The sequence below is a fragment of the Astyanax mexicanus genome, chromosome 24 (assembly GCF_023375975.1).
Source record: "Astyanax mexicanus isolate ESR-SI-001 chromosome 24, AstMex3_surface, whole genome shotgun sequence".
Lineage (NCBI taxonomy): Eukaryota > Metazoa > Chordata > Actinopteri > Characiformes > Acestrorhamphidae > Astyanax > Astyanax mexicanus.
In genome coordinates this window covers 34,266,022-34,292,500 of record NC_064431.1, presented here as the reverse complement: position 1 = coordinate 34,292,500, position 26,479 = coordinate 34,266,022, and the positions used below count along the sequence as shown (strand labels likewise).

The following is a 26,479-nucleotide window of genomic DNA, read 5'->3' as shown; positions in this document are numbered from 1 at the left end:
ATAATGTAAACGTAACCACTGAACTATCACTTTAACCACGTCCGTTCTGGAAGTTTCTCATGCATTACGGAGAAGTGCAGCGTGGGAGACGTTGTTATGAGGATTGAGGAGCACAGAGGACCAGCTGTTTTAAATTCCCCATGATGTTTCAGCTCAGGGGGTGTTTAAAACAGACCGTGGCTCATGTTCAGTCAGATATGGCGGGGGGGGGGGGGGGGGGGGGGGGTCAGGGAGAGCTCAGGGCATTTCTTATCCTCTTTTTTGAGGTCTGAACTTTGAGTTGCGGTAAGTTTGAGGCAGGAAACATGAGCTGAGCCCCCCCCCGCCTCGCCAAATTCCCCCGGCAGATAACAGTTCTCTCCACTTAGAATTCAAAGTTTAGTGTAGTGCTGACATGCTGATACCGTTTAACAGCACCCAAAACAAACCTTTAACCTTTTCAAATTGATTATGTGGCTCCGATCCAAAGCCTATCTTTAGAATGCGATGGCAGATAACCGTTGCTGTATTAAAGACCTGAATTAAGTGTAGTGTTTTTATTATAAATGTATACATACTTCTTAATAGAGCTGCAACGATTAGTCAATATAATCGACATTGTCAATTATTTAATTTTGTGGACTACAGATTTCATTGTCGACTAATTGTTATATAATTATTTACACAAACTGCCAGGAGCAGAAACACAATGGGAGATAAATGGGGGTAAATCTCTCACTCACACAGTTTATACTCTACTCAATTTGTGTCTCCAAAAGTGGCCAAACTCAACAGATTACATATTTAATCCTTGAATATTAATAATTTCCATGTTTGACCAACATCTAGATTTAAATGCCTTTTAAATCTCATGTTCAGCTGTTTCTATTGTTTTTAGAGATGGAGGACATGGAAGAAATAATCGTTGACTAATCGACTAATCAAAAAAAAATAATCGTCAGAGTAGTCGACTACCAAAATAATACTTCTTAACTTCTTAAATGTTGTGTTAGGGACTGCATTTTATATATTTGAATAGGTTTATGCTCACTGAATATATGATGAAGAGTATGATTACGTTTGTAAGTTGGACAGTATGATTACTTTTGGCATAAATTATGTCCTACAGTTATATACAATATTGTTTTCAGTATTCTGAGCTTATCATGGGTTTTGGCAGTACTTACCAAACACTCCCCGACTACATGTTTCTTTATGAAGAATATAATTAGTCCTGTGTGTTTTTATTTAAGAGTTTGGCACAGATGGAGCTTTTTGCTTTCCAAGCTTCATAAAAACAAGATGTTCTTTATTCTTTAAAAAAGTGATTCACTAACGATTGGCCTACAATTTGGGAGCAAATTCATATCAGTCTGAACAGCGGAGAGGTCTTCAACTTCACTGAAAGGTTCGCAAATTATATATTCATACAGTATATCATTAGGGTTTTAATCAGTGAAGCATAAAACAACTTTAAAATCATATGATCTCAGAAAATCCATATGACTACTCCAGAATAGTGCTGCAACTTTTACCCCCCAAATATTTGTGACATAACTCAACCTACTGATCTCTACTAATTATGGAGTATTTTATCCTGATCAGTAACACAGTACTGTGAATAATCATAGAGGAATGTGTTGATATTTTATCGAGTATCACAGAATCACAATATCATGATCTTTCATGCCCTTTGATTTCCACCCGAGTAAAGACACATGATCAGGATTTCCACCTGTAAAAACACACCAGCCCTGCTCTCCCTCTCCTGCGCTGAGTTCCTGCGCTGAGTTCCTGCGCTGAGTTCCTGCGCTGAGCTCCTGCGCTGAGCTCCTGCGCTGAGCTCCTGCGCTGAGCTCCTGCGCTGAGCTCCTGCGCTGAGTTCCTGCGCTGAGTTCCTGCGCTGAGTTCCTGCGCTGAGTTCCTGCGCTGAGCTCCTACAGTCTGTTTACTAGAACTGAAAAGTAGAAGTGCAGTTTTGTGGAGTTTTGTGCAGTTTTGTGCAGTTTTTGTGTAGTTTTTGTGTAGTTTTTGTGTAGTTTGGTGCAGTTTTTGTGCAGTTTTTGTGCAGTTTTTGTGCAGTTTTTGTGCAGTTTGGTGCAGTTTGGTGCAGTTTTTGTGTAGTTTTGTGCAGTTTTTGTGCAGTTTTTGTGTAGTTTTTGTGTAGTTTTTGTGTAGTTTTTGTGTAGTTTGGTGCAGTTTTTGTGCAGTTTTTGTGCAGTTTTTGTGCAGTTTTTGTGCAGTTTTTGTGCAGTTTTTGTGCAGTTTTTGTGTAGTTTTGTGCAGTTTGGTGTAGTTTTTGTGTAGTTTTGTGTAGTTTGTGTAGTTTTGTGCGTTTTGTTTTGTGTAAAGTTTTGTGTTTTCTTGTGTGAAATCTCTTAAGTTGGTGTTGAGTTTTGTAAAGTGAGAGCGGAGATATGAGTTTATTCACCGTTTGATTAAAGCGCTGAGTAAAGGGCAGAGTCACCGAGTGCAATCAAATCTGAAGAGTTTGGCCAAAACTGCAAAGCCTGAAGTTCAGCAGCTGGAAATGTAAAGTCTTTCTGTTTCTCTGATTCTGTTTTCTCATATCAATGTGTTAATGAAGCTGCTGAGTGAAGAGTATCTGAGATTTTTACTAAAAGCTGAAGAAGATCTGAGTTAAATACATCAGTACCTGATTAAACTTATATTTAGAGGTTTTCTGTGCTGAGTTAACATTTCTGAAGAGGGTCAGAAAGACTTTTATTAGTGAAAACACACTGTGAAATTAAATAATGATCAAGATAGATTAGAAACTTCACTGAGAATCATGATTCACATTATTCTTTTCTTCCCCCAAATTACTGGTTTCTTATTTTTATTTTTGTATCATGATTACACCAGAAGAATTCAAATAAAAAGATCTAAACAATGATTATTATTATTATTATTATTATTATTATTATTATTAAAACATGTTTGAGCAATACTGACTGTCATTGTTCATATCCAGAAAAGAACATTTAGCAATGTTTTGAAAATATTCCAGAAAGTTTAGTCTGTAATGTTACAGAAATAATGTTCTGGAAACATTCTGAAAACATGTGACATAATAATGTTTTGCATTACAAATCATGTTGTGCGTTCCCAGCTAGATAAATACTAACATAATGAAAATGTTAAAAGTAACGTTCCTAAAACATTTGAACAAGAAGTGATGCTGCAGTGACTAGAACTAGTTACTAGAACCCTGTTCTGATGCATTAAAAATGTCGCCAAATATCCAGAACACTTTACATATTGAACATTCATAGAAAATTCAGAAAACTTTGCAGATTGACGAATCCAAGAACATCCAGAAAACTTTATCATTCCTAAAACAAAAAATGCAATCTTTAAAACAAGATGTGATGTTGCAGTAATGTTACTAGAAACTTTTTTTCTGTTGCAATAAAATGTACAAAAAACATCTGGAAGATTTAACAGATTGAACATTCTAAGAACATCCAGAAAACTTTAGTATCATTCTTAAAACAAAAAATCCAAACATTGAAGTGATGTTGCAGTGACGTTACTAGAACCTTGATCTGTTGCATAAACATGTACTTAAAACATCAAGAAAACATTACAGATTTAATGTTCTAAGAATATCCAGAAAACTGTACTAACATTCTTAAAACTAAAAATGTGATCATTGGAAGAAGATGTGATGTTGCCGTAACATTACCTTTTTCTGTTGCATAAAAATGTACTAAAAACATTTGAAAGATTTTACACATTAAACTCTGTAAGAACATCCAGCTCTGCTATAAACTTGAATCTGTTCCACAAACATCATCTTTTCTTTTTCCTCTGAATCAGTTTGAGCAGTAAGATCTGAGTCACTGTGATTCACTGTCATTCACTGTGAGTCAAACCTCAATTCCTTTTTCCATCATTTAAACTCCTGTTCTTCACTCAGATCTGAGGAATACGAGCGGAAACTTCTTTAATCAGTGTTTAGTTTTAGCTGAGCTCCAGCCTGCGCTGTAATTTTCTCTCTTTTTATGGGGTTTTTTTATCCTCTGTGATTTTATTCTCGTCCAGAACGATCATGTAGGTGTTTTTCTCAGACGTCCTCTGAGAAAATTACAGGCTGAATTATCTACTGTTTTTCTCTGAACTCCGTGCTCCTCCGGTAATTTTAGTCCCGTCCGGATGCTCATCTCTGAGTTTCATCTCCTCGCCTTTAATAAAATAGATATTTGTCCACTGCTGCGCACCGTAATTACACCGTAAATCCACATTAAAAAAACACAACAGCGAGTGGAAATGGAGGAGCTACTGAACACCGTGATGATGTCATGTGACCGAGAAAAACTAAAGCCTAAAAACTCACTGATCCTCCTGTTTTTACAATTGCAGTCCGGATGCAGGAGTTTTATCACTAAAGAGTAGAAGAGTGAAATATTTTACACAGAGAAAATAATCCCGTCCGGATACAGTTCTAGCCTGAAATGTAAGGTCCCTGTTTCTCCTGAAGCATGATGGGTAATGCTGGGCTGCTGCTTTGCTGACTGGCTGAGTTTAGATGCTGCTGGCTGGAGATGCAGAGCGTCTGGCAACCACCATCTCTCCCCCCCGGACTAATCAGCTGAACTTCAGCTGATCCCACAGAAATCCCCCCTTATTTATCCAGCATGAGTTTGCTTTTAAAGATAACAGTACAGTTTTTTTCTTAGCATTAATCAGAGTGATTACGGTTAGGGGTGGGAATCACAGGGTGATATGATGCACAAGATAAAAATATCACAAAACTGTAATTCTGCAATACTCCATATATCACCATACATTTGTATATGTTACTTTTAACAGCAAATAACATTTTTTTGGATTTATTGGTGTCAGATTCACATACATTAACAATCAATATTCATTACATGAATTAATGAAACTAAAACTTTAGATACTTTAGGTTAATAATGAAATACAGTCATATGAAAAAGTTTGGGCACCCCTATTAATCTTAATTATTTTTAGTTCTAAATATTTGGGTGTTTGAAACAGCCATTTCAGTTTGATATATCTAATAACTGATGGACACAGTAATATTTCAGGATTGAAATGAGGTTTATTGTACAGAAAATGTGCAATATGCATTAAACCAAAATTTGACCGGTGCAAAAGTATGGGCACCCTTATCATTTTATTGATTTGAATACTCCTAACTACTTTTTACTGTGCTTTTGCATACCTCAGGCGACTCTGTTTGTGGCGTGCTTTTGCAGAAATGGCTTCTTTCGCATCACTCTCTCATACAGCTTCTCCTTGTGTAAAGTGCGCTGTATTGTTGAGTGATGCACATTGACACCATCTGCAGCAAGATGATGCTGCAGCTCTTTGGAGGTGGTCTGTGGATTGTCCTTGACTGTTCTCATCATTCTTCTTCTCTGCCTTTCTGATATTTTTCTTGGCCTGCCACTTCTGGGCTTAACAAGAACTGTCCCTGTGCTCTTCCATTTCCTTACTATGTTCCTCACAGTGGAAACTGACAGGTTAAATCTCTGAGACGACTTTTTGTATCCTTCCCCTGAACAACTATGTTGAACAATCTTTGTTTTTAGATCATTTGAGAGTTGTTTTGATGAGCCCATGATGCCACTCTTCAGAGGAGATTCAAATAGGAGAACAACTTGCAATTGGCCACCTTAAATACCTTTTCTCATGATTGGATACACCTGGCTATGAAGTTCAAAGCTCAGTGAGGTTACCAAACCAATTTTGTGCTTCAGTAAGTCAGTAAAAAGTAGTTAGGAGTATTCAAATCAATAAAATGATAAGGGTGCCCCTACTTTTGCATCGGTCAAATTTTTTGTTTAATGCATATTGCACATTTTCTGTTAGTACAATAAACCTCATTTCAATCCTGAAATATTACTGTGTCCATCAGTTATTAGATATATCAAACTGAAATGACTGTTTCAAACACCCAAATATTTAGAACTAAAAATGATTAAGATTAATAGGGGTGCACAAACTTTTTTATATATGACTGTATCGTAGAGAATTATCTGGTGATATATTGAGTATCACAGAATCACAGTATAATGATGTGATAATATCGTATAGCTGTTTAGTATTTATTTATTGGAGGTAAAGTGGGGACTCTGGATGTGTGTGTGTTTAGTTTGAGGTGTATTAATCCAGCGCTGTGTTTCTCCTGAATGAATGAATGTGTTTGAGTTTTATTTATTTCAGTAGTTTGATGGGGGTGGGCAGCGTGGGGGAGGCGGAGCTGAATATCTGCAGCATCAGCAACAGTTCCTCCTCCTCTCACAGAATCACTCTGCTCTACAGCATCTGCTGCAGAAACAGCTCTGAATCTGCTGCTTTTACAGGATTTAAACACAAATACAGCTTAAAATCTTTATGCATTCTGTGTTCTGGCTCTGTCTCAGAGTGTTCCTCTGCCTGGGGGGTGAGTTTCTGTCTGGGGTTTGTTTTTACTGTTTGGGCTTTAAGAAAATATTGTATTATATTGTGATATTTTGTTTTGCAATAGTGTGTTTTTTTTATTAAAAGTGACTTTACTTTAAATGAGCAATTGTTAGTTAATAGTTTAAGTGTAAATTTTGGTGTCAGAAGTGGATCATTTATTGTGCTGGTAGATCCTGTTTTTCACTGTTTTGATTGGATACAAGTAAACTTTTATGAATGCTACACAAATTGTTGGTATCATATATTATTGAGAATACTGTACAGTATTGCAGTATATTGTAATATATTGAATTGTAACCCAGGTATAGTGATGTGTAGCATATCATCAATTTTACTTATTTATTTAAATATACAGCACTGGATTAGATTATTGAAATGTTGAAAATATTGATCAAGGTCATTTTTCTGACATTTAAAGACTGTTTGAAAATAGAATTTGGGTGTAAAACTTGTAATTTATTTTATTGTCTATTTAGTGTAGTTTCTGCACCTTACAATCTACATCTAAAGAATAAAATAGATGAATCTTAACTTTTGTATTTTTGTTCCATGTTTCAATGTTATAATAAATCTTACTTTTGTTACAAGATGCAAAAATTGACAAACTTGACAATTTGAAAAGAGAAAAATAAATTATCAATGAACTTACCAATAGGAGTAACCAAACTACATATATAAGCGAATTTCAGTCTATAACACATAATGCAGCTATCACTAATCATAGAGAAATTGCCAATGAATTTAATAATTTTTTTGTGCAGGTAGGACCCTCTATAGCTAACAAAATACCAGATACTCCACTGCCTCAATTAGACCCTCCACCAGCACTCAAATCCTTTTCCTTCCGGCCAGTGACATTAACTGAACTTACCAATGTTGTTAACAAACTTAGGAACACCGGTGCTGGGATAGACGAGTTCTCGCCAACATTATTAAAAAAATGTCTCCCATCCATATCTAACCCATTACTTCACCTCATAAACCAATCTTTAAGTTTGTGGGTATTTCCTGATCAATTAAAATTGGCAAAAGTTATCCCAATATACAAATCAGATGACCCAACAATATTTTCAAATTACAGACCTATTTCCATTCTTCCATGCATTTCCAAAGTCTATGAAAAACTAATCTATCACCTGAATAAGCATAAACTATTATACAGTCACCAGTATGGTTTCCGAGAAAATCACTCTACTTCGATGGCCTTGGTTCAGCTCATTGAAAAAATCTCCAGTGCCTTTGACAACAATGAAATAACAATAGGAGTCTTTCTTGACTTATCCAAAGCATTCGACACAGTCAATCATAGTATCCTGTTAAAAAAGTTACAATATTATGGTGTTCATAATATGGAAGTAGAATGGTTTAAAAGCTATTTATCACAGAGAAAACAGTGTGTTTCATGGCAGGGCACTTGCTCTAATCTCAAACCCATTGAGTGTGGGATTCCACAGGGGTCAATTCTAGGACCCTTACTGTTTTTAATACACGTAAATGATCTTTACATGGTAGCAAGAGATTTATTTTTTGTTTTGTTTGCTGATGACACAAACATTTTCTTTCTGATAAAGATGGTCAGAAACTAATTTCAACAATGAACTCGTCTCTGTCAAACACTGATTACTGGTTTAGAGCGAACAAATTATCCCTTAATGTAAAAAAAACTTCATATATGCTTTTTAGTCCTAAAAATAAAAAAAACAGTAATAGTCTTCCACCAATATCCATGTCTGGTCATATAATAAATCACGTTCATTGTACAAAATTTTTAGGTATACTCATTGATGACAAATTATGCTGGAAAGAACATATTTCAATGATTTCTAATAAAATATCTAAAAATGTTGGTGTCATTAGAAGAATCAAATATAATAATATAATAATATAATAAATATAATATAATCAAAAATATAATATTCTTAATCTATATTATGCACGTATTTATCCATATCTCTCTTACTGTAATATAATTTGGGCTAGCACTTACAAAAGTAGTATTAACTGTTTACATATTCTTCAGAAGCGATTTGTTAGAATGGTCACCTCAGCAAATTATCGTGCAACCTCTCGCCTCGATCAAAATCTTCAGATACTCAATGTGTATGAAATTAACCAGTTTCAAATATGTCAGTTTATTTTCTCTTTTACCAATAACCTACTTCCTGATTGTTGATGAAAATAATTTTCAATATAACTTTCAAGTTCATCACTACTCCACTAGATCCTCTAATAATCTCCGTGCTGCTTTTTTTAGAACATCAATTGGACAGTTTGCACTTTCGCACAGAGGAACTGTTTACCAACTCATTTAAAAATCTGCAATAGCATCACTAGTTTCAAAAAACAGCTTAAAACGTATCTACTCTCATTATAACCAATCCAAATAGTAAATATGTATTTGTGTATATTATTCTAATTATGTATATTGAGTAACTACATATTACTGTTATTATTTTATTTTATTATTATTGTTTTTTGTTTGTTTTGTTTTTTGTTTGGTTTTTTTTTCTCAATCTTTTCTTTTTTCTGTGTTTCTCTTATAATTTCCTTGGAGGGAAAGTACCTTGTACAAGCCTCTTTAAGGCTCTTTTTACTTTCCCTGCACAGTTATTTTGTTTGTTTGTTTGTTTATTTGATTTTTTGATGTCACATTCTATCTGTGCAAATAATAAATAAAAATAATAATAAAATGTATTCTTCACTATACTAAATAGGGGAGAAATGAATGAAATGAGAAGAAATTTATACACCCAATTTTTGCTTTACGACTTTGGCCTAAAATGGTCAGAAACTAAAAAATGGAAGGAAATAAACTGATAAATGTTACACTAGAATTTTTTTTTTCTATTCTAAATGGGGGGAAAAAGAAGTGTATACAATGTATACATTTTTAAGTTTACAAAAACTTTTACACCCGTTTTTTTATTTATTTAACCTTTAACCTCAAGTAAATTGAATGTTCAGTCACTGTAAGTGTGTGTGTTCTGTGTGTTTTAGGCTCCAGGAGGCTGTGAGGTGAGGAGATAGCGGTGGTTTTTACAAGAAGTGAAACTGAACATCACCCCGCTCTGAAACGGCTCGTCAGTAAAACTACAGAAACTGGTGTTCTGTTGTTCTGTGGCTCCAAGAAGAAGCTGAAGAGAAAATCAGGACCTGTAAAGACACTCTGAAAAGAACATTCATGTGATTTTGTGCCTTTTTGTACCTCAGTTTTTGGATTTTAACAGATTTTAACTTTTTTTTTTTTATTTATATATATTTTTGTTCTGGAACTAGAAGGGAAACTGAGGGAAACTGGAACGACTGGTTAAAAACGAGCCACCAGCAGATCCATCATGTCCTAAAGCTGAAGTGTCCTCAGTGTAAAAGCCGTGACGGGGACAGGGGACGTAGTGGGGACGTAGTGGGGACGTGGACGTAGTGGGGACGTGTCTCCATCATGCTGCTGAAGAGGAAGCTCTGCATCGCCGCCTCGTTTTGTGGCGTTGTGTTTTTCATGTTTGCGACGCACACCATTCAGAAAAACAGTGTTCTAAACGTTCAGATGGAGGCTCCGCCCACCACGCCCCGCCCCCAGCTAAAGAACCACACCCGCGCCCGGGTCCAGACCCCGCCGGTCCGGCGCCGTACCTGCAGCTGCTCCACCTGTATATCAGATCCAGGCGAGTCTGATTGGTTCGACCGGCGATACGACTCCTCCCAGCATCCCTACCTAACCAATCAGGACCAACCTATAGACCCAACTGCATTAAAGTGGTGGCTGGTAAGAGTTTCATATTAAATATTTATTATTATATCATGTTACATTTTTTCAACTACATTTCTGTATCATATTGTATTGTGATATTTATTTGTGCAATTCTGTGTTTTTTAATTCAAAGTTATTTTACTTTAAACTAGTGATTTCTAGTTATTAGTTTAGATGTAAAGATTGGTGTCAGAAGTGGATCATTTATTGTGGTGGTAGATCCTGTTTTTCACTGTTTTGATTGGACAAAAAGCAAACTTTTATGAATGTTTCACAAATTGTTGGTATCATATATTATTGAGAACTTTTTTATTGAGAACCTTTACTTTTCAGAAACTTTAAAAGTAAAAGTGGTTTACTTTTACATAGATTTTTATTAGTTTTAATAACTTATTAGATTATTAGTTTAAATATAAAGATTGGCGTCAGATGTGATTCATTTAGTGTTTAAAAAGGTTGCTTATGCTGTAGCTTTTTTATACTGTAGTATTGTTTACAGTTTTGTATTATTTTAGATGAAAGGTTATTATCGTTAATGAAAATAAATGAGAACCAAAAGTGAAAGTATTGAAGTTTTTAGCTAAATTTCTGTATCTCATTGTATTGTGATATTTTGTTTTGCAATTCTGTGTTTTGAAATTCAAAGTTATTTTACTTCCCTTTAAAGTAACGAGTTTGGTTAATAGTTTAAGTTTAAAGATTGGTGTCAGAAGTGCATTATTTATTGTGCTGGTAGATCCTGTTTTTCACGGTTTTGATTTGATAAAAGCAAACTTTTATGAATGCTACACAAATTGTTGGTATCATATATTACTGCCTCATAAAAGAGGGAAAACCTATAGACCCAACTGCATTAAAGTGGTGGCTGGTAAGATTTTTATACCAAATAATATTTATTATATCACATTAGATGCAAGGTTATTATCGTTAATAAAAACAAACAAAAACTAAAAGTGAAAAACATTATTGTTAACTGAAACTAATAGAAACTATAATTAACAATAATGAACTTTATTGAGAGTTTTTAAAACTAACTAAAACAAACTGAAATTACAGGTAGAATACGCTTTATTTTCATGTTTAATTTATTTATAAGCTCTGTTTTCACTCCAGTGGTTTTACAGCTGCAGCACCTCACGGTTCACGACCTCACTTCCTGTTTACAGGGCTTTGAAGCGGGGTTGTTTCACAGTAGCACCTTAAATAACCCAAAGTATGCAAAACTAAAACTAAAACTAGAATTAATAAAAGCTATCTAAAAATAATAAGCACTAATAAATAAAAACTAATTAAAATAAACTGAATTAGAAGAGAAAAGGTGAAAATTAAATAAATTGAAAGTATAATTAAAAATTCAAAGCTATTATAATGTTGATTAGATGTTTGGGCTATGCGGTATATTGTTTAAGCATCATCAGGACGTGTGATGTTTCTTAAGGCCGGGTCATGTTTTATGTTTTGATTCTTGACACAAGTAGTAGATACACAGTGCTGTCTCTGTGTCTGAGTGAGTGACAGGATGCTGCTGTCTCTCTGATTTTTCTATTTATAGGTTTATGTTTGAGTAAAATGAACATTGTTGTTTTATTCTATAAACTACAGACAACATTTCTCCCAAATTACAAATAAAAATATTCTCATTTAGGACATTTATTTACAGAAAATGAGAAATGACTGAAATAACAAAAAAGATGCAGAGCTTTCAGACCTCAAATAATACAAAGAAAACAAGTTCATATTCATAAAGTTTTAAGAGTTCAGAAATAATCAATATTTGGTGGAATAATCCTGGTTTTTAATCACAGTTTTAATTTCATGCATCTTGGCATCATGTTCTCCTCCACCAGTCTTACACACTGCTTTTGGATAACTTTATGCTGCTTTACTCCTGGTGTAAAAATTCAAGCAGTTTTTTTTTTTTAACAGGTTCAGATTGTGTTATTCTATATTAATCTGGGTCTGTGTTAAATGTGTGAACAGAACTGTTATTTAATGCATCGTTTATTAGATGTTTCTGGTTTTACTGGCGAGTTTGGTAGGAAGTGGTTTTGTGTAACGCCTCAATTCTGGGGTTTCATTTGTTAAACAGCCTCTTCCTGTAAACGTTTCACAGCTACATCTAACAGAGAGAAGAAGCAGAGTCTGAACTGCAGCTGTTAGTGGATTAAAACTCTATTTAACTTTATTTAACTTTATTTAACTAATGTTTACTTTATTACAGACCACACCCAGTTCTGAGCAATGATAAAAAAAAAATTAAATAAACTTTTGTTTCTTATTGAAATATAGAGATGCATGACTGGTAATATTTTAAGGGTATTTTAAAGTTAAAATCTATATTCAACATAAATGAAAAAATGGTCTCAGAACTTGTTATATGATTATATAATTTTAAAGGGTAATGCATAACCACGGGCTCTTCTGGGTTATTTAGTTATTTACATATTTATTTCTACTTCTACTAATTCTGGAATATTCTTCTAGATAATTTCACACTATACTATACACAGACTATATACTATGAGTCTGTGTTAAGTTTATGTAGGGTCTATAATTAAAAATACAATATTTTATATTTACTATGATTTTCTGCCGATCTAAAAAAGCCTAAACCAAGTCTAATAGGTGTCCAACGAGAAGGAAGCTACATTACCTTTCAAAACAAAAATCTCTTAAAACTAAAAACCACAACTTTTTATTACAGTAGATATTGTAATATACCAACATATAAGTGATGCTGAACAAATTTAAATTAATTCATGTGATTGGAGTAAATGAATAAATTATAAAGATGAACTTAAACCTGCCGTATTTCAGCTCTCTCTGCTCAGATATGCAACACTGCTGAAACCAATCCTAACGTCATTAAATAGGATTTTTTCTTATCTATCTGAACACAGATATTTGCATGCATTTTTTTTCCACTTTTAGCTGCGTCCTTATGCAAAATCTCTCGTTAAGGTTGTAATATAAGGAAGTGAAGTTGATATTTGAGGCACACATCTGGAAAATGCTAAAAACGCTGACTTTATTTATTCATTATTTATTTATTTTCCTATTTAGAATAGTAGAAAGAAATTAATTTTCATGTTTTATCTTATTTATTTATTTATTTTTTATTTCTCCCATTTACAAACTGAATTTCAGGGAAAACAGGAAAAATAAACCTTTTTTTTGCATCTTGTAATATAAGATTGGATTAAAGCTTTAGATTAGGGGAAAACGTCATAAAAATTCAGATTGTGAGGAACAGAAATGTAAAAACTTCGAAATTGGAAAAAAATAACATGTATTTTTACCAGAGCAAACGGAAAAAAATGAAGTAATACAGTTTTAAATCTAATTTTCTGTTTTTATATTTTATTATGTTTTAAATGTTGGTAAAAGTGAGCTCTGTTTATCAGCTTCATTATTTTAGTGAATCTCTGGCTGCGGTAAGGTAGAGTATTCTATACTGCAGTGTTCAGTGATTTGCTGAAGCGTATCCGGGTGAGGGGGAGGAGGAGGAGGGCGGATCCTGGCTGAATGAACTGTTGTTCAGAATAAAGTGTGTTTTTCACTACAGTTTAATTTAATGTAATTAAAGGGCTTCAGTGCCGCCGCTCCCTGAAACTGATCTCAGATAAGCTGTTTGATACGGACCGGCCGTCCGGAGACCTGGAGACGCTGTAATAAAATAAAGATCAGATCAGAACGGAGGGCAAGAAGAACAGAGTTAAATTAAAGAGGAGTTTTATTTTAGTGCTTTAAAATTAGAGGCTTGTGAAGGTGCTCATTTCCAGGAATCTGAGTGACGACGGTTTCCTGGAGGACTGGAGCTTCACTGCTGAGGTTCTAAACTCTACTTTACTCTGAGAGAACTTTAAAGGATTTAAAAAAGTGAATTTATTTTCTGAATTCTTCTCTAAATTCTCATCATTTAAGCGTCTCTCACAATAAACACAAATGCATCAGCAGTTTCACTTTAAAATGATGAAAACAACAACTAAAAGTAAAACAAATGCTAAAGCTAAATTTGCTATCGTAGGTAGCCTTGTTGCTACTGTTCATATCTTGTTTTTTTAAGGTGGAAAATCAATAATTAAATAACTAAATATCAATAGCGGCTCCCTGATGCTGCAGATCAGATAAAATCTCCCAGAATCTAAAACAAGTGGCCCAAGAGTGAACACCAACGTGCACCAACGTGCACTCGTGCAACACAGTGTTTTTTTTATCCAATCACGTTAGAGAAAGAGAGGGAGAGGGGGAGAAAGCCACTCCCCTCATGTGCATATTCATTAAGTGCATACAGAGAAGCAGAGAGGGTTTTAGTGTGGGCGGGCAGTGTTTTTTTTTTTTTTTGACAGGATGCATTCAGGAGCATCATGGATCCCATTAAAACTCATTTCTCCTCACACTACTCTAAAGTATATCCACATCTGGTAAAAGTGAAAAACAGTGAAGGTCCGCTGTACAGTTTATAATAGTGATTTTAGCAGCGTTGCCCACAGGAGGACTAAATGATTGAAAAAGGCATGTTTCCAAGGTGTTTCCTGTCTAGGTGTGTTGTTGTACCTCCCTGTTTCTGTGGATCAGACAGGTGATGCTGTTTGTAATGTGAACGCAGGCTCTGCAGAGGTCAGTGGACGGGACGATGGAGGAGGTGATGAGGAAGATGTTCTCCGTGATTTCTCCACCTCCGGGGGAGGAGCTGAATCCGGCCGGTCGCTGTCGGACCTGCGCTGTAGTCGGAAACTCAGGAAATCTGCGGGACTCTAAATACGGAGAGCTGATAGACGCCCATTCCATCGTCTTTCGGTAAGTTCAGATCTCGCGTTCAGATGTTTCATCGTTATAATTGACCTTCTGTTCTCCTAAAAATTTATTTTTAACCATTGTTACTTGTTCTTTTTTGGGTGAATCAGTTTTTAGACTAGATTTAGCCTTTGTTTTTAAAGAAAATTGAGAGCAGTGATTAAGGGAGTGTAGAATAAAGAAAGATTTATATTTATCGTTATGTTTAGACCTGTCGTCCTCAATTTTAATTTCCAATTGCATGATAACGATGATAATAATAATCTATTAATTATAGAATTCTGTGGTTCTAAGCTTTTGTCCTTAATTTTGTCCTTTTATTTTTTCTCCTTACATTACTTGTACTTTCATACTTTTAAGCAAAAGTAAAAGTACTGGTTTCAAAAATACTTAAAGGTCTCATTCCATTGGCTAACAGCGCTTGTGAGGCAGTGAGATGAACAAAAGTTAGAAATGTTTTTTTTTTCAAAAATAGACATTTTTACACTAATAACAGTTTTTACAATGTTATATGTTACTTTATAACATGTGTAATAATGCTCTGCTAAGTGCAGTTCAGCCACTGACCTAGTCTTAGAGTCTCTGTTAAACACCAAATCCACCGGAGATCCTATTTAAACCTATAGTTACACACAGTAAAAATCCACCCCATGTTTTTTTTTGGCTGAGGTGGACTTATACTTTTAGCTTGTGTAAACAGAACTGTTCTAAACATCTACCTGGATCTGGATGGAGAGATTTATCTGGATAGGGGTTTTATTGAACGATAAGAAGCCGGAATAAAAACCAGCTGAAATGAAACGTGAGTAACGAGGCTGTTTTTATTAAAATGTAAAAAGTAGAAAGTTCAGATAATTGTGTGAAAATGTTAAATATTTACTGCAGTAAAGTATAAATAACCTACATTTCTACTTAAGTAAAGTAAAGTAGACCTCTGCACTAGACTAATTCTCTCTGAGAAACTTGTACCACATGTTAGATTAGATTATGTTTATAGTACACTTTATAATCTATAAAATATTATAATAATTATGGTTATTATGGTTATTGTGGTTGGTAGTTTTCATGGACTGTTCTGTAACACACAGGTACATCCTTATTGCTGGATTTCAGTTTAAGTGATGCAAATTACAGCGTAACTAAAGACTCCCGAGCAGATTATCATGCAAATGTTTAACAAGAGCAGTTTTACTGAACTTCACCTGCTGAACTTTCACTCCCTTAACTCTAATCTTATAGAGAATTAATTTAGTTAATTTCTTTAGAGAAATTAAAACAGATCTCTCTGATGATCCGTCTGATTAAGTGCAGAATGACCAGTTAAGGTGAACTAAATAGGATATATTTTATTATTATTGTTTCATTATGTATCCAATTGTTGCATTTTATATATATATATTATATATTACAGGTTTAAAAAAAAATCAATCATTCTTTCTATTATTATTTGATATGGATAATGACATTTATAGGAAATATTATGTAAAATTTATATATATATATGTTTTGTAGCTCTTGCAGATTTTCCAAAAACATTTTAAATCCTGAAAATGATGAAATGAAATGAAATGTATTGGCGTGGTCACTTTGCATAATCTCAGTTTATATAAGTGATAATAAAGTCATCTTCACAAAAAAAGCTTCATAATGTGTTTTTTTGTGACGTGACGCTGCTTTACGTTATTTGACGGACACTTTAAAAAATGTTAATTGAGTTTATTTTGATAACTCAATTTAAATTCCTGTATAATTTTGAAAAAATGAGCTACTGCATCTACCTCATCTGTTTTCATTTGATATTTATATATATATATTGCTGCACTAAAAGGTAGTAATTCTCATTAGTGAAAGTTTGGTTTAATGTCACTTTGAAATTGAAAGTTGGAAAAAAGTAAGTAATGATATTATTTTGTCATATTTGTAAAGCATAACTGAAAACATACTTAAATGTGGTTTATCATGATTTATATCGTTATTGTAATATCAAAAATTCCATATCGTGAAATATGATTTTTCCCATATAGCCCAGCACTAATATGTACTAGCATTTTGTATATATATATATATATATATTTTTTGTATATGACTGTTCTAGAACTGTATGGGACTGAAACCTCAGTGTTTTCTATTCTGTAATTCTGGATTTATAAAAACTGCAGTAATTTCTCCTCCTTTAATCTCAGAATGTGGATTAAATAATCCGTTTTTTTTATACAGGATGAATAAAGCGACGACGGTGGGGTTCGAGCGAGACGTGGGGAATAAAACCACTCATCACTTCATGTACCCTGAGAGCGCCGTGGACCTGCAGCCCGGCGTCCACCTCGTCCTGCTGCCCTTCAAACTGCGGGACCTGCAGTGGGTCACCAGCGCTCTGTCCACCGGAGAGATTAAAACGTAACTTCATCCAGCCGGCCAATAAAAACACAGCGCTCTTTATATTTCCCTCATATAGAGAGATTATTAATATCTGACCACCTTCAGACTGGAACTGTTTTACTTTACTTTTTATTCATTTTATTCATTTATTTTTTCCTTTTTAGCCTTTTTATCATTATTTTTTATCTATTTTATTACTGGTTTTACGTTTGAGCTTTAACCTTTTTATTTTATTTATTTAGTCTTTTTATTTTTTAAACTTATAATTTTTTATTTTACTTCCAAAATTAACTTTTTTATAGTTTTTTGGTATTTTATTTTGGTCCTCTATTTCTTTAATTGTATATTAGAATAATTTTATTATTCTAATCATTTGTCTCTTTATTTTATTGCTTTACTTTTCAGTCTGTCTGCACATCCTTTTATTCTGAATTATTTTTTATAATTTAAACGTATTTTTCAGGGCCTTTAATTTTGTAAAAGCTCGGCTGCAATGAAAATTAAAATCACAGAGTGGAAATACAGCTCGATTGATTGCCTGGGTTAATAATTTCTAAATTTCTAATATAATAATAATAATTATAAAATAAGAAATATCTACCATGATACTGCAGGACAGGGTGCGGCGAGTTTCCGCTTCATAATTAATTTAATATATAAGATATAACCACAGATTAGAGTCCGGCGCTTCACTCTCCGGATCTGCAGGATTATAAAACGCTGTGGTTTAATAAACTCAGATCTGAATCTGAAATATTTAATTAAAGCAGTTTATGGGTTTCTGAATGGTTGTGTGAAAGATGTTTGGGATTATTGGATATATAAACACTGCAGGAGTAACAGTTCTGTTTTTCTCCTGAATTCAGGACGTATACCCGAGTGAAGGAACGAGTTCAAGCTGAGAAAGACAAGGTGAGTCTGTGAGACATCAGGAGACATAAACACAGCATTATAAAACTGACCCAAATCTGATTTTATTATAAAATCTGATGCTTTTTAGGCTGTAAACATATATATATATATATATATATATATATTTCTATAAGTTTTTACATTTTACACACACATCAGTCAAAACTGAGGGTAAACTGCAATGTATATATACTGCTTTACTTTTTTAAAACTTTACTTTAAAAATAAAGTAAATGTATTATATGTAATGTATCTGTGTAATTCACATTTTAAAATACATACTACACATACATGCTAAATCAGTTAAAGGAACATTATTTCTGTCTGCTGGTTAAAAAGCAGAGCAGAAATAGCCAGCAGACTTCGTCTGATGGAGGGATCTGTAACTACCGAGTTTTATTTGCATAAAAGTGAAAACAGAGCCCTTAAATTGAAAAGGACTGAAATGGGCTTTTGGTGTAATTATAGGGAAAAAATCAGGCAATAACAGTCAATCAGAATAAAATATATATTTTAGAAATGATTTTAGCATGATTGCTCCAGCACACAGAAGCAGACATTTATTTTATTTATTAAACTTAAATAAAATATCACCAGATTCTATTATACTATGATTTTACAGTGAAAAATATTAAACTGATTCTTCAGACTGAATCTGTTCCACCAAACACAATGATGATTCAGTACATTATATATTCAGAAATTTCACCTTAATTTCATTCAGTTATTTGGTTCAATTTGAATCATTAAAAAAAATACACTTAATATATAAATGTACACAAACCAAACGTTTTGTTTTATTGTAATCGTGTTCACTATATTATGATTTGCATGCCTAGCATTGACTCTTCAGCTCCAGACTGATGAATTTTGATGTTTTTACAGATAATTGTGGTGAATCCAGGTTTTTTTAAGTACACTCACGATCACTGGACCGAGCACCACGGGAGATACCCGTCCACCGGGATGCTTGCGATAGTGTTCGCTCTTCATCTCTGTGACGAGGTAAAACTTCTCACTCTTTTCTCTCATTAGCATTATAATCATTTCTATTTTAGTGGCATTTTGTGTAAAATCCTGTATTATTACTTTATCTCCTCAGTTCACTACATTTCTTTATGTTTAGTGACTGTTCTGCATTTCTCAGCTTGTCCAGAAATGCGTGTGCATGCTTCATGATGGTCTACCTCCAGTAGAAAAAGTGCAAAATCCCATTATTGATAATAATATATACAGCTCTGTAAAAAAATAAAAGAGCACTTAAAAATGAGTTTCTTTGATTTTATCAAATATAAAACCTCTGGAATATAATCAAGAGGAAGATGGATGATCACAAACCATCAAACCACCAAACTGAACTGCTTAAATTTTTACACCAGGAGTAAAGCAGCATAAAGTTATCCAAAAGCAGTGTGTAAGACTGGTGGAGGAGAACATGATGCCAAGATGCATGAAATTAAAACTGTGATTAAAAACCAACCAGGATTATTCCACCAAATATTGATTATTTCTGAACTCTTAAAACTTTATGAATATGAACTTGTTTTCTTTGCATTATTTGAGGTCTGAAAGCTCTGCATCTTTTTTGTTATTTCAGTCATTTCTCATTTTCTGTAAATAAATGCTCTAAATGAGAATATTTTTATTTGGAATTTGGGAGAAATGTTGTCTGTAGTTTATAGAATAAAACGTTTTTTTGTTATATAATCTCATATATATATTTAGTTCAGGTAATGTAGAGTTTCTCTGTGTTTTTCTCTGCAGGTCTCTGTGTTTGGTTACGGTGCAGATTTACAGGGTAATTGGCATCATTACTGGGAGGAGAACAGGTACGCCGGAGCGTTCAGGAAGACCGGGGTTCACGACGCCGACTTCGAGAGTAAAATCATCCAAACCTTAAACTCAGAGAGAAAAATCAAACTTTACCCCCAAACAGAGAAACTCTCCGATCCTGAACTGAGAGAAAGGAATGAATGAACGCAGTGAGGCATGCTGGGACGTGAGAGAGAGAGAGAGAGGCCAAAGAGGAGAGACACACCTGTGATCACCTGATATTACCTGACCACTGTGAGCCACGCTGAACCAAACCCCGCCCCCTTTCCTAAAGACCAAACACACCTGAGTGCTGTTTCTTTTTATTCAGCAAACGTTTCACAGCGAATCAGATCAATGAACGGATTCATGTGACGAGAAGAAGCTCCTCCCACAGGAGATACAGGAAATACACCTGATCCGGAGCTCCCTGATCCGGAGCTCACCTGATCCGGAGCTCCCTGATCCGGAGCTCACCTGATCCGGAGCTCCCTGATCCGGAGCTCCCTGATCCGGAGCTCACCTGATCCGGAGCGCACCTGATCCAGAGCGCACCTGATCCGGAGCACACCTGATCCAGAGCGCACCTGATCCGGAGCTCACCTGATCCGGAGCGCACCTGATCCAGAGCGCACCTGAGGAGAAAACACCGTAAATGGAACAGTGTAAAAGATTCGTTCTGTAAAAAAGAACTAATTTCCACAAAATTTTCCCCTAAAACTTTAAAATCAGCCAAATCTTGCGTTGTTTTGCACTGGAGCTAAGAGGCTAATGTGGCTAATGGGAAAGGAAGCTAATATTCTAACTGTTAGCGGTTAGCGTTAGCATTGTGGGGACTTGCCCTGGCTGTTTATGTGGTTTAAAGCAGGTGTGATTTACATTATAGTAATAATTGGTGAGATATAAACTTTATTATTATAACAATATATGATCAATATAGGCCTGTCGTGATAATTACATTATTAGTACATATATCCTAAAATAATTGTTGACATGACCACAGTTTTTATATTGTCATATCTCCATATCAGCAGTTGTGTTTATTTAGTGAGAACCCGTCATGTGAAGAAGCTGGTATGAGGTAAATCTGTTTAAAATAGCACTTTTTATTTTATTATTTTAGTTCAAGTCATGAACATTGTTGATGCCATAAAATAGCCAATATGTAGCTGATATTACACAAAACACAAAGAATTACAATTATTTTTTAGTTCTATGTTTTCATTAATGGATATTAATTAGTATTCTGAATGCTGTAAATTCAAAGTTAACTGTTCTTAAAAACAGTGTCCCTGCATTACTGTACTTTTATCATTTTATCTTATCATTAGTGTAAAAACAAAAACTATGTTTTAGAAATAAAGTTAAGTAATGAAAGTCAGTAATATTAGTATAAATCTGTACTGCAGTAAAAGTGTTTAATTAATTTCAGAAACGTTTTTATTACATTTAAATTAACGTTAATTTTTTAAAAGGCTATTGTTTTAATAAACGTTAGCAATAATCTCAAAATTAAAACATAACTCTAAAATAGTAAAACCATGAAAATATGTAATAGTTGTAATACATAATACTGAAGTAAGATTTATTTAACTAAATGAATAAAATTTGACAAATCATTCTACATTTTAGTAAAAAGTAGAAAACTAAAGCAATCAAAATCACTTAACACTGCAAATCATATACAGGCAAAAGACAATCAAACGGTCCTAAAATGATAATAATATATAAAACAGAGCTTTTCAGCTACTTTACTCTCCCTGTGGCTCCAGTGCAGAACTAAAGATCTCCAAACACCAGACAAACACCAGCTAAAACTATATTTGGGTGAAATATAGTCATTATTTTGTGATTTCTGGCCGTTCCATTGTTTTACAGCTTTTTTCCACATCGTGCTGCACCGGTTAGCCTTGAACACCCTGAGCCTTAGACTCGCCGTTTTTATAGTTTTTACTGCAAAAAGGAAACGACTGAAACTTACTCATCATATTCAGCAGCACCCAGAACCCCCCTCACTTCTCCTTTAATACAGCAGATAAAAGCACTTTTACACCGACTGAGATCAAAACCCTGTTACAATATACCATAATACCAGTCAAAAGTTTAGAAACGCCTTAAATTCAGTGTTTTTTCATCATTTTAAAATGTTTTTAATACTAAACTCATCCAAACTATGAAGAAAAACATACAGAATTATTTAGTAAGCAAAAAAAGTGTTAAACAAACCAGAATATGTTTTAATAGATGTTATATTCTTGTTTAGATGATGGGTTCTGCACTTCTCTGCTGGATTTTCTCAGTCAGTTTTATGAGGTAGAGTCTCCTGGAATTCAGGCTTTCAGTTAACAGCTGTGCTGAACTCATCAAGAGTTAATTACTTGAATTTCTTGTCTCTTAATAAAGTGTTTGAGAGCATCAGTTAAAGTAAAGTAGTGAAGAGGTAGAGTTACAGGTATACAGTGAATAGTGAATATTTGAGTAATGTTCGAATCCAGATTATGAGAAGAAACAACTACTCAACTAAATAAAGATATAAAAAATTATTTAAGATAAAAAATGAAGGTCAGTCAATCTGAAAGTCAGTTTAAGAACTTTGAAAGTGTCCTCAAGTGCAGTCGCAAAAAAAGACCATCAAAAACATTATAATGATGGAACTGGCACTAATCAGGACTGCCCTTAGAAACCACATGATAAAAGCATCTAAATTCTTCAGAGTATTTTGGTTTGTTTAACACTGTTTTTAAGTTACTACATGATTCATTATGTGTTCCTTCATAATCTGATAGATCACTTCACTATTCATTTACTATGTAGAAAAATGTTATTTTATTTGTATTATTATTTTAGCCTTATGTGTTATTAAAGCATGCATTAAAACATAAAAAATGGTTATTAAAAATAAATAAAAATAGGACCTAAAACCACTTATTTTAATAACACATCATGGCTCACGTTTTTGTTTTTAAAGATAAAACGGAAACATTTTCACTTTCAACAGTAGGTTTTTGGACATTTTATCTTAAATCTTAAATTTTTTGTTTTATATTTTATAGTGCATTTGAGTAATATTCTCTTAGGAAAATGTTTATAATGTTCTCAGTCGTTTTGCTGTTAAGATTTAGTTTAAAGATCTATCCGGACGGGATTATTTTCACACTTCTACTCTACAGTGATAAAACTCCTGCATCCGGACAGTAATTAAAAACAGGAGGATCAGTGAGTTTATAGGGTTTAGTTTTTCTCGGTCACATGACATCATCGCAGAGTTCAGTAGCTCCTCCATTTCCACTCACTGTTGTGTTTTTTTAATGTGGATATCCGTGGAAACCGTGGCGCGCCCAAAGTGTAATTACGGTGTGCGGCAGTGGACAAATATCTATTTTATTAAAGGGAGGAGACGAAACTCAGAGATGTGCGTCCGGACAGGACTAAAATTACCGGAGGAGCACGGAGTTCAGAGAAAAACAGTAGATAATTCAGCCTGTAATTTTCTCAGAGGACGTCTGAGAAAAACACCTACATGATCGTTCTGGACGAGAATAAAATCACAGAGGATAAAAAAAAACATAAAAGAGAAAATTACCCAGAACCCCCTGAGAAACTAATCTAATCTAATCCCGTCCGGATTGGGATTAGGATCATCCAGCCGTCCATATAAATAAATAATCTGTGCCTTGGCGTGGTTGCACTGATCACACATCTCACTTTACCTTCTTTGCCAGTTTTTGTGACGATATGTAGAATTTTCTAAATTTTTGATTTTCGTTATTTTTTATTTTATTCACATCGACTGAAAAAAGAAACACTTTTGACTGAACCTGTGTTTAAGTATTGGGACGTATTTTTGATTGTTAATTTTTGGTTTGATGACTGACTGACAGTTTTGGTGAAATTAGTTTTTCTATTGTAGCCTGGAATCGTTTAACTGTTACACCACTGTGAAAAAACTGAAACTTGACTTCATTTTTGTTGCATTTGTTTCTTATTTGATTCTTATTGTGTTTTTAATGAATGTATTCTGATTCTCTGCCTCAGAAAGCCTTGCTCTGTGTCCGTCAGTGTTTTATAAAATATTATAAAATATTAATATTGTGGTTTGGTGGGACTCGAGGACATGCCTTAAGTGTTTTACATGAACTTCCTTCATCAAAAATCACCATAAATTCTTACAATCATACAATTAAGACCAAGAAAGAGACAAAAGATTAGTTTTTTTTATTGACTTTTAATAAATGTTTAAACAAAACTCAAAAAAATGAGTGATGAAAAATTAGTGCGAGGACGTGAACATGATAATAAACATAATAAACTTCAATTCAAAAACTAGAACTGATAATAATTTATATTTATATATTAAACTATAAAAACGTCACATTTAAAAATCCTGATCAGATGTCAAAATATTTTAAGTGAAAAATAAAAATAAAACAAGAGAACTCAAATAAACGCAAGAAAATGCGAGAAAATGCACAAGTGCAAAATTTGAGTTATATAAGAGCTAAATGCTTAATTCTTATTTTTTTTTTTTTTTCATTTGTTCCAGTGAATTTCTTCTGGAAATTTCATTCCAATTCTACTTAAATCACATTAAAAAAAATAAAATTAAAAACATGCCAAGAGAAACAATATGAATACAACATACAGATTTTAAAAGCATGAGTCACAGGAAACCCCAGCCCATAACTCCGCCCCTTTCTAGTTAAATGTACTTGTTTGTGCAAGTTGGTAGAAAAATAAAGAAATACAGTAAATCGCTGGTTAATTTGGGGGTTTTACAGTATTTACAGCGGTGTGGGATATAGATGCATTTCAAGTATTATATTCCGAGTTTTGTAATGATTAATAAACTGAACTTCACACAGTAAAGCTGCGTTTCATTTTAACTCATTTTAATATGGGAATGTAGTTTAGTTCAGTTTGGATGATAAAGTTTCTCCAAAATGAAAAAAATAGTTTTTTAAATTATCTATTATTTTATTGGCATTTTAAGAAAAGTCATATTGTGGCAGTGATGTAATATAGTAATATAGCAAGAAACTAGCATAATAATGCAATTATATTCTCCTAAAAAGCTAAATTCTGAAACTAAATAAATAAAACCATAAATACAATTTAAAAAATACATTTTTAAGAACAACTGTCGGATTCACATTATATAAAAATGATTATTTCCACAGTAGTAAGTGTTATTATACTGTTTATTGTTACTTCTGTTCTCTATTAGTGTCACGTTAAATCAGAATGTTCAATAAGTCAGGTTTTATGTATATCCTTAAAATATTTTAATTTAGTTTTTAAACGTTCTGGTAATGTCACTTCTTGGGTCAATGTTTTAATTTTTAGTTTTTACAATTTCACTTTTAACATTTCTATAACGTTAGTTTTCATCTAGCTGGGAACGTTATGTAAGGAAAATTGTACTTGGATTTGGGATTATGTCACATATTCAGAATGTTCCTAAACGTTATTATAACGTTCTCTGCTGAGATGTTTCCACGCTGTTTGGATGTGCATAGTAAAGGTTTGTATCACAACGTAATTAAAATGTTTCTCACATAACATTCCCAGATAAACGAAAACTAACATTTTAAAAATGTTAAAAGTAACATTCTAAAAACTAAAAACATTGACACAAGAAGGGACATTACCAGAACATTTAAAAACTAAATTAAAACATTTTAAGAATGTACAGAAAAGTACATGATTGAACTGATTTGAATGTTCTAAGAGCGTTAACTTAACGTTTAGAAAACATTCCACTAACCTGAAATTGTTATCTGGGACTTTCACAGATCGTGGTTAAACATTATTAAACAGTTTTAACATTAATAGAGAATAGAAGTGATAATAAACTGTATAATAATACAACATTTTTATATAATGTTAATTTAATAGTTTGGTAGTAAAAATGCATTAATAAATTGTAAAAATATGTGTACTCAAACCATGTTATGATTATGCTAACCTGGGACAATGCTAACTATGCTAACGTTGAGATGTACTGTATAATTGGAATGCAGTGAGCTCTGGGGTAAAGTAATTCCCAACGTCCAACATTCGACATCAGAGCTAAATTTAACGCAGCTTTGTTGTGTTTAGACCTGGACGGGCCCGGGTCCCCACTAAGCATTTTTTTTCCAGGTCTGGTCCTCACAGTGCACTTTAATGAGAAAAGCAGATTTTACACACATGCTCAGATAATCTAAACCTGAATGTGAGAATGTCCCCGTATTGTATCAGACGATGGATGAAGTACCAAATCACGTGCGAGCACCTTTGTAAACAACTTTGTGCCATTTTTGCCTTTTTTTATTTGACATTTTTGAAATGGCAAAGCTGTGGTCTGTCTTGAATAAAGCCTTGTGTTTATATAATCACTAGAAATCATCAGTATGGACTTTTTTTATTATTTTA

The 26,479-nt window shown here is 33.6% G+C and overlaps 1 protein-coding gene and 1 long non-coding RNA gene across 2 annotated transcripts in view; one reads left to right on the top strand and one right to left on the bottom strand.

Annotated features, from left to right (window-relative positions):
- Positions 1–20,372, top strand: part of st3gal8 (ST3 beta-galactoside alpha-2,3-sialyltransferase 8) — a 23,583-nt gene extending 3,211 nt beyond the window's left edge. Inside the window, exons 2-7 of the mRNA XM_007239907.4 lie at positions 9,415–10,180; positions 14,775–14,965; positions 17,180–17,359; positions 18,208–18,253; positions 19,139–19,258; positions 20,018–20,372. Coding sequence (XP_007239969.3) covers positions 9,857–10,180; positions 14,775–14,965; positions 17,180–17,359; positions 18,208–18,253; positions 19,139–19,258; positions 20,018–20,230 — 1,074 coding nt within the window. The 5' untranslated portion in view covers positions 9,415–9,856 and the 3' untranslated portion in view covers positions 20,231–20,372. The remainder of the gene's footprint in view (positions 1–9,414; positions 10,181–14,774; positions 14,966–17,179; positions 17,360–18,207; positions 18,254–19,138; positions 19,259–20,017) is intronic.
- A 29-nt stretch (positions 20,373–20,401) lies between these two features.
- On the bottom strand, positions 20,402–20,769 carry LOC125787501 (uncharacterized). Its single transcript, XR_007429365.1, has 3 exons — positions 20,685–20,769; positions 20,589–20,652; positions 20,402–20,480 (listed from the first exon to the last, which is right to left on the bottom strand). It is a non-coding gene; the product is annotated as an uncharacterized LOC125787501 (long non-coding RNA).
- Positions 20,770–26,479: the final 5,710 nt, after the last annotated feature.